Genomic DNA, 9349 nt, shown 5'->3' with positions numbered 1-9349 from the left:
CCCGTCTGCTATCCAGCTAATAAACACAACTAACAAAACATAAAAACTCTAACAAATCCTTTCTGAAAACACAGCTGTGTGCTGAAGAGAGGCGTGTCGCGTGGGAGACGAGCTGAAGTAGAGGGTAGAGTATAGTGCTGCAGATAAAGACACGTTCTCACAGATGTTAACATCACAACACAGAGGAGATCTGCTCCCAAGAGGATGCTACGGGGGGGGGGGGGGGGGGGGGGGACTTCAGTTGCAACATAAATCTTCATTTTGCATCAGCAACCATGATTTCCTAAAGAAAACACAAACACAGAGAGCAAGTCAGCTGACTATATCTGTAGATCCATAATAAATCACATCATGGTAAAACAATGATTGTGATTTGCAGGATTAATACGCTCAGTTTGTATTTACAGCTGTTCAGAGAAATCAATAACTAATTTGTTTACATCTTTATTGCCATCAGATTCACGCAAAACTATTTCTGAAGGACATTACGTCTAATAAAATTAAAACACTTAAACCCTACAGATATACAGTTAGTTTATGGAGATCATAATCATAAATCACCTGCTCCGTGAAGCACATCCTCCTTCACTTGGTGCCGTTGTACTTGACCTCCTTCCCGCATTTCTTCAGCGTGTCCGTGAGAAACTCCACGTCTCTGTCGGACTCGATCCAGACGAGCTTCTTCGGCAGGTCGATCTCAAACTTCACATCTGAGAGAACAGAGAGGCACTTTGTTTCACTCCAGGAAGCAGCAGCGCGGGAGACGCCGTGCAGTGCGCTGACACCGAATAAGACTCACCAAAAGACACTTTGACTCTAATGTGGGTTATGAGTTATATTATTATTATTATTATTATATCCAGACTGTGAGCTTGTTGGCCGAGTCAACATTCAGAGACAGAGAAGTCATGAGGTGTGATGCAAGCGGCCTTTGAAAGATTTGAATGTGTGCTTTGGCTTCTACTGGATTCTCTGAGAGAGGACAGAGCTTCAGCTTCATTCATTTAACATTACACAGCGAGGCAGGAGGGGAGCACATGATGCACTGAGGTTTACATCTGTCTGCATTTCAGCAAAACAAGCCCAAGATGAGGAGTGAAACTACTAACTGGTACATCCGGTTTTTAATCATGAGGATCGCTGAGTATTCCAGTAAATATTTAGAACTTACTTCTTTAAATAAGGTGTTTGAACAGCAATAAATGTCACTTAATAAGTGCAGTTTATAGGTGTTTCTTCTTGCCAGGGTAAGAAGGGTCAAAGGCTGAACCAGTCACAAGGTGACTCTCCTCACACTTAGGCAGGACAACTTTAAAGTGCTTTTGGCTTCAAGAGACACTTGCTATTATGAGAAGGAGGTATTATTGTATTTTAGGTGTTAAACGCTGATGTAGTTGGGCTCTGAGGGGAGCACGCACCACAGTGTAAGTGGATAGCATGCACGGCCAATATAAACGCCACAACACGCACACTGATATAAATATTGACGATCTCCATCGTTCCTCTTGTCGTAGCGGACGCAGCAGGATGAGACGGAGGACAGCCGTCAGTCTCACCTTCCAGTTTGTTGAGGATTCTGGTCACAGCTCCGGAGCATCCCTCACATGTCATCGCCACCTCAAACTCATGCTTCTGTTAGAGACAGAGACACCTTTGACTCAACAACATGGACGTTCTAAATAAATGGTTATATCAAATAAATGAATACAAATAAATATATGAATAAATAGAAATATACATATATATATATACATATACATATATATATATATACACACACACATATAAATCTACATAAATAAGTATAAATAGATATATTCATAAATAGATATCAATATAAATAAATATATATAAATAAATATAAATATATACATACATCATGTGCTGTTATCTTAATCTGTGATAGTTTATGTAATGACTTTATCATATTCATCATTATATTCATCACACCCATATTTCAGGTGCAGCATGTGACGATACATACGAGCTGCTCCAGTCACGTGTTTGCTCAATCACGTGACGAACATAATCGAACGTTAAATTACAAGCTAACGCTAACTAAATGGGCTTTGATAGCTAGCTAGCTTGAAGGCTATAACGCAACGCGGACAGGAAGTGCTGAGTTAACTTCACACTAAAAGTAAATTAAAGCTAAAGTAACGGTAATAACTCACGGTCATGTTTGTAGTGATGTGGTGCGACCCAGCTGTGGACTTTTGCCTCTGACTGACAAGCAAACGTTGCTCCAAATAAAACTCCACAAATGTCCACTACCTGGTGTGACTCTGACGTTGGCCAACGGAGCAACCGGATATCCGGTATGAAAAATAAATAAATAAATAAAAGAGACCGTACATATTTTTATATTACGTTTTTGGGGGCAATGAACAATTTGAAAGGGCGTACATATATTTATATACATTTATTTATGTATATGAATCTATAAAACTTTTATATATTTTATATATAATGTAACGTAATTACGTAATTAATAACGTAAATATAGACTAAAAAGATTAAATAAAGTTTTGTTTTGTAACGGAAGTAAGCCAGTCTCATCTCTGCTTTTATTTTTGCTAACTTGATGCACAGCAAGCTATCTTCCGGGTAACTTGACTTTTTCTATTTACTGCACATTTCAAACCCCTTTAGTTGTATTTAGTTTATGTTCTCATAGTTGCTCGAGTAAGTTGTAGTAGAAGACAGAATAAACGAAAAGACAAACTGCGTTGACTCTAAACGCCTCAATGTAGTCCGGTGTTACGGTTCAACAAGGGACCGTGTTAACTGGCGACTTTCAGCCGAATGCGTCTGTTGTTGTCTTAGTTACGGCAGCTGTTGAAAGCAGGAAGAGAACACGTAGCTGTCCTCGTGAATGCCGCATTGTTTAGTTTTGCATTACAATGTCAAACCTTCTCATTTACAGTCTTTGATCAAAACAGACCGGATTCCACGTTGGAGAGTCTTTTGAGAAATCGAGTCCACTCAAGTTTGAAACGTCGCTTGTTGTTTATGTTGAAACAGGAAGAGAGCTCGTTGCTCTTCCTTTGAAATAATAAAGTTGGTAAAAAACACAAACGTCTTTGGAGCCTGTTTTGTGCAAACATGTGTCACGTAGAAGAACTCTGTAGCATAGTTAACAGAAGAAGACAAATACATATAAATATCAATAAATCATATTTACGGGATTCAAACTCATATCATTGTGTGGAAAAAAAACTCAGCAGTCAGAAGCACTCCCACTACACCACCATCAGTGTACTGTGTTGTCTTGTAGGCTAAACTTAAACTACGTACAACACAATCAGCAGTCGCTCCTCAGAGCAAAGGCCCACCAGATCAACTTGTGACCACACTGCACGTTTACCACGGAGCACTCTGTGCACTTCAGAGCACTTTAGAATATAGCTCGTTTCCGAAATCCACAAGATTTTGGTAAGCGTTGACAATGTTTTAGCAATAATTGGGGCGACCATGGCTCACTGGGTCGCCGCGGCAAGTCGTGTAGTTGGCATACGCTGACAGCCAATGAAATTGCAGCATTATTAACGCTGTCCAAGGTGCTCAAAATCCACGTTCACAGCGCCACACAACGATAAAGAGCCATTTATAAATCAAGAAATGTTTATCCAACTTTACCTTTTACTGATTATCACTAGATTGTAGTGGCAGATAGATTATCAAGTACTTGACTTATTTATGGCTATTAACCTATTATATTGTAGTTTTTACTGTTGACTATAATGATTCACGTATTAATGAGACATGTAAACATTAGTGAATGAAATATATTTATTAAACGCAACAGGGACAGTGAATATATATATATATACTGAATATTCAGTCCTCTTCCTCTTCTGCTGTCCTCTCTCCTCCACCCTTTTCCTTGTAGCATCCAGTTCCAGCTGAAAGTACTTTGGGGAAGAAAGATCAGAGATGCTGTCGATTAATTCTGGCTGGGGAGGGAGACGCCACAATGACACCATCTTCATGAGGTTGCGCACAGGAAAGGAGCCTGTCCAGAGACCCGTGGAGTCCAGCTCTGTCTTCATCCAGATCCTCTGCTGCTGTGAACAGTTACACTGGCTGACTTCATGGTCGTAGCCAGGGAGCTGTGGAGGAGGACGGGTGGGGACAGCTAACGGGGTAACGGCTCACCTAGTCAGACAAGAATAAACAGAGCATATTAGTACGATTTTGGGTGCTTCTTGATTTAATCTTTTTGACATGAAAAACCTTCTAATACTAACGTTGATCTCTCTGTGCAGGTGACAGTTGAGCGGGCTCTGCAGACGTCTCAGGAGAAATCAGGGGGACCTCTGACACTATAGAGAATATTAAACATGTTATTATTATTATTATTGACAGTAAGATGAAGCAAGACTGTAACACAACATCTACACTGTAGTCTGTGAAACTCAGCAAGCTGGACACTGGAGTCCTGCCTACTTTTTGTCTGAATACAGTGCAGCGGTAACTTTAAAGAATTAACAACAGTTTTGATGGACACTATATATGGATATTTGTAAGGTGCAAATACAGGTCAAATAATACACACCAGGAACTGTGACAGCCGCCTCTGTTGATGGACGACCCGCTCCTTCTGGCAGCAGACACATGAGCTCCTGGGGAACAGGCACAGGTCTCTCTATAGTTAGAGCGGCGGCTGCAACTAGAGAAGGATCACAAAACATAATCAATGGTTTATAACGGATATGAGCACAGTGAATATGACAGATACGTTTACATGTTGGATGTATTTACCATCTACTTGTGAACCCTTCAGATGAGTTGGTGCAGCCAGTGCAGCAGATGGTTCTACAACGGAAAAAACCTTGTAAGCCATTTATATTTTGACAAAGAAACACTACTGTTAGTATTGTTACTTCACCTTTCTCAGCCTTATCCAATGACAGACTGTTTCTCATATTAATATATAAAGAATATACTTCATGCATACATGGGTGTTTATGTTTCAATCGTTTAATATTCAGTCGCCAGTCATTGTGATGTAACCTAGGCAGGTGAAGCAACATGGCACACTTCAAACACATGCATTCAGGTGTGAGTAACACAGCAGTTTCATACATACATATTGTTTCTTTTTATCCATATAAGAAAACAAAGAGTGATACGTACCCTCATCATGACTGGTATCAATTCATAGTCACTAGGACAACAAGTAGAACACCAAAACATGAGACAGAACGGTTCAAGTCATGCTTCATGTGGGATAAGAAGTCATGGTTCCAGGGTTGTCGGTTGACGGCAGAACGTTTTTGGTGAAAAGCCTCTTTCTGTTCCTGAAGCGTGTTGTTGTCTGGCTGTTGATGATGATGCAGAAACAGCTGTTAAACATAAACAAAAAACATATCATATATACTGAATAGAATGAATCTTCAGGTGGTAGAAACAAAGAAATAAAAGACAAATGTTTACTCACAGCTCTGCACATGTTGCTTGGAAGGAGAGATACTCAGCATCCCTCTCCAGCTCTTCATCCATCACTGAGATGCAAACAGACGAGAATAAGAACGTCATTAAATGAATATCTTCTTGCACTTCTTGTATAATGTAATAAACAACATTACTTTAACAGTGATGGAGAAAGTCTACACATCTTGTACTTCAGTAAAAAAATATGTATTAATACCACCACATGGTGTAAATACTCTTTTAAGTAAAAGTCCTGCATTCAAATCTTACTTACTCAAAGTCTGACTTAAGTAAAAGTACAAAAATTCATGTGTTCATCACTTTAATGACTTTATACACTGCTGGTAGTTTAATCTGTAATAACACATAATTTATTAGTTGAGTATATTTAGTCTGATATCCTTAATCTGCTAAGTAACTAGTAACTAATGCTGTCAAACACACGTGGAGCAGTTAATGTACATAACTATGAACTACATGCATTAATGACGATACGTGACGTGATACAACGGAGACGTGCGTGTTTATTTAACGTTAACGTGATTCAAATGAAGCACCGGGTCCAGTCACAGCTTGTTGTTCTTTCGTTACGTGCCCGTAAAGTAACGTCCAGAGTGTATCTGACGTTATCAGCAGTAAACGTTAAATCATATATTTAAATGCACGTTCGTGTTAACTTGTGATAATTTCGGCCACAAAAACACAACAAAGTCGGACATGAATGAACCGGTATGAACAATAAAACTGAAAAAACACCACGAACTTTATCTTTATAGGTTTCACGTGGATCTCAGACAATCCAGACTAATTATCATGACATTTTAATTCATTGTTATTCATCTTAATGACTACTTACCGTGTAACGTAGCGTCCACACAGCGAAGAGCTCCAGAATATCCGGGCTGTCGCCGGAGAAAGTCTTTCACTCGCAAAACGGCACCACAGCGCTGCTGGTGGCCAAAGATATATTACATCCGTACTGGTTTAGGACTACCATTGAAAATGAATGGGAAACTGTTTAGGGAGTTTTAGCGAAAGAATCCCCGGGTGCCGCGCGGTCTGGCAAGGGAACCGGAAGGATCAAAGGTTCGATCCTCGACTGGGACGTGTCACGTGTCGAAGTGTACCTGAGCAATACACTGAACCCCAGGCTCCCCGGACGCCTGTCATTGGCAGCCCACTGCTCCCTATATACAGGGATGGGTCAAATACAGAGACAAATTTCCCTTAAAGGGATCAATATAGTAAAATAAATTAAATTAAATAATTAAATAATGATCCTCAGAACATTTGGTAGCAAAACAGAGGTAAGTCAATGGGACTTCTGGTGTGAGGGGCGTGGCTTTTCAAAAATCGCATTTTGGGACGTTAATTACAGCGCCACCATGTGGCCGATCAGAGTTATATGTCTTGAGAAGCACATGAACATCATTTCCAGTTATTGTTCCAAGTTTCATTTTTCTACCTCATTCCAGCTCACGGGAGTTTGAGCTGAAGCAGCAGACAACAAATATGAACCCTAACAAAAATAATCAGTAGAATTTCAAAAGGTCCTCGGGCCCTAAATAAGAGTAAATCTGTTGTGATATGAGAACCAATGTCTGTATATGTGAGAGGGTGTCAGACTTTAGTCTTTAAAAGTCTTCTGGTGTTTGGTACACTAAATAAAATCCAGGTGGAGGTGGTGGAGCAGTCTCCAGTCTCCAGATGCTCTCTGGATCATCAGGACTCAGCTGACAGAGATCACTCCCAACTGATGAGAGAAGAAGAAGACAAGAGAAGAGATGAATGAGTGTTTACAGAGACTCTCTTCATCAGCCGTCAGTCAGTGACGCAGCTCATCCAGTAGAAAGAGCAGCTTCCTCTCAGCTCTCATGTTAACCTACACTGAGCTCCAGGCTCACACACCTGCAGACACTTTGGGCCTCCAGTCTGTTGACTCTGCAGGTTCCACTGAAATAAAGTGCTGAGAGTCCTGAACGCATCATGACTGCAGAACCAGAGAGGTGTTCACTGCTCACTGTAAAGATGGATTTAACCCTGTTATGCTGCGTTCACAACAAACGCCAAGCAGACTTTTCACGCGACGCGATTACATACAAAGTAAATGCAAAGTCACTAATAGATGTAAATTTGAGCCAATGATGCAAAAGACGCGATGCAAATTTAAATATTTCCAATGGAGTAAGAGATAAACGTGAGGCTGTGTCGTTAAAGCCTTTCAGCGTTGAGATTCTCCTCCTTCATCACTGACGTCCTGACGCTGTTGAATCAGAAATGGACGATAAACATATTGAATCCGTCTGTGTTCACCCAGAGCTCTACGATACCTCATACAGAGACCAAACTATGTGTATGAATGTATGAGTATGAACCACAGACTGTCTATGGTACAAACAATAACCACGCTGACCTATTTACGCCTAGATGATGGAGCAGCTACAATGTTAGCATAGCCTAGCATCTATTGATCCAGACTCCATTCAGAAAACAACCATTTTAACAGTTGTTTGCTTGTCATCTTGTGAACAGACCTGACAAAGCATGAAGTCAGACTTTTTACAAATCAACATCATTATATAGTTATTTCAGCATCCTTTGAATGTTTGTTGAACTTAAATCACAGCTGAATCTGTTTATTTTGGGTTCATACAGCTGTAGTAAACCAGCCGACGAGTGTCTGGATAGATACAGTGAATACAGCCTCCAGATGATGTTATGAACCACACATGATGGAGTTTGGTTTCAGATATCTGGGACTTCCTCAACTTGTACAAAGCAGCACTAGTGGTTATTTCAGCCATGACTGATGATTGGCTACATGTAACGCTGGTTCTATGAAGTGAGAGCAGTGATGTGCAGGCTTCAGTCAGACTGATCTCAGAGCTGTGACAAAGATGAACTGATCAATAGTTTGATAGTTTGATGAATGAGGACCACTGTCTCTAAACATCTGATGATGCCGTCAGCTGTTAACAAGCTTCACTTCCTGTAGACGTGAACAACAACACATCGACTCAAACACACAATCACAACAAGCTTCTGACTCATCTGATTGGCTGACTGCTCTCTCTCTCTCTCTCTCTCTCTCTCTCTCTCTCTCTCTCTCTCTCTCTCTCTCTCTCTCTCTCTCTCTCTCTCTCTCGTCCAATCCTGAAGCCTGTGGATCTGTGTTTGGTACAATACTGCTGAAACCAGCATGGACTGACTCCAACCCTCTACTGACCTCAGAGTCTCCAGTCTACAATGTGGACTCTTCACAAGATCAGACAGCAGCTTCACTCCTGAATCCTCCAGGTTGTTTACACTCAGATCCAGTTCTCTCAGATGGGAGGGGTTTGACTTCAGAGCTGAGCCCAGAGAAGAACAGCCTTCCTCTGTGATCTTACAGCCTGACAGACTGCAAACACACAAAACAACACACAGAGTTTCTTATATCGATACACAATGAATAATTATTTTCATCATAAACATGAGTGGCTTTCATTTTGGTTTCATCTTCTTTTGTAAACAGACATTTTGTGAAAATCCTGTCACTGTAAAGACATTTAAAATCATTGATCAGTATTGATCCAGATTCTTCAGAGCGGATCAGAAAATGAAATATTATTATTAATAAAATATATTGAAAAATACCAAATGATCTGAAAAAAGTCAATATCAGAAATGTTTAAAAAAAATACTGCAGCAGCTTTTTTTCTAAAAAATAAAAAGGTTTTGTTCTATATGTGTGATTCAATTAAAGTTACATTTTTTTTGTGATGAACATTGAGTCTCTCAAGTATAGAATATAAAGTATATTCATCAAGTATAGTACAGTCTAGTATATTCAACTCTCTTTTTGTGTCTCTTTGAGTGACATTGTGTAGGTAAAGATCAGGGGGGCCCCTGACACTTTGGGCCCCTGGGCCTG

General features: G+C 40.2%; 1 protein-coding gene and 1 long non-coding RNA gene across 2 annotated transcripts; both read right to left on the bottom strand.

Annotated features, from left to right (window-relative positions):
- Positions 1–231: 231 nt before the first annotated feature.
- atox1 (antioxidant 1 copper chaperone) lies at positions 232–2333 on the bottom strand. The gene is made up of 4 exons (XM_076105279.1): positions 2175–2333; positions 1557–1632; positions 562–710; positions 232–283 (listed from the first exon to the last, which is right to left on the bottom strand). Exons 1-3 carry the CDS (start codon positions 2178–2180, stop codon positions 586–588), a joined length of 207 nt encoding a protein of 68 aa, XP_075961394.1. The 5' UTR covers positions 2181–2333; the 3' UTR covers positions 232–283; positions 562–585.
- Positions 2334–3778: 1445 nt separating this feature from the next.
- On the bottom strand, positions 3779–6336 carry LOC142964748 (uncharacterized). The gene is made up of 7 exons (XR_012957557.1): positions 6293–6336; positions 5444–5507; positions 5140–5348; positions 4765–4818; positions 4559–4672; positions 4251–4325; positions 3779–4158 (listed from the first exon to the last, which is right to left on the bottom strand). It is a non-coding gene; the product is annotated as an uncharacterized LOC142964748 (long non-coding RNA).
- Between the last annotated feature and the right edge of the window lie 3013 nt (positions 6337–9349).

This window comes from Anarhichas minor, unplaced genomic scaffold (assembly GCF_050575085.1).
Source record: "Anarhichas minor isolate MPS153535 unplaced genomic scaffold, ASM5057508v1 ptg000031l, whole genome shotgun sequence".
In the NCBI taxonomy this organism is placed as follows: domain Eukaryota; kingdom Metazoa; phylum Chordata; class Actinopteri; order Perciformes; family Anarhichadidae; genus Anarhichas; species Anarhichas minor.
The sequence above is the reverse complement of the archived record's forward strand: the minus strand, read 5'-3'. Positions and strand labels throughout refer to the sequence as shown.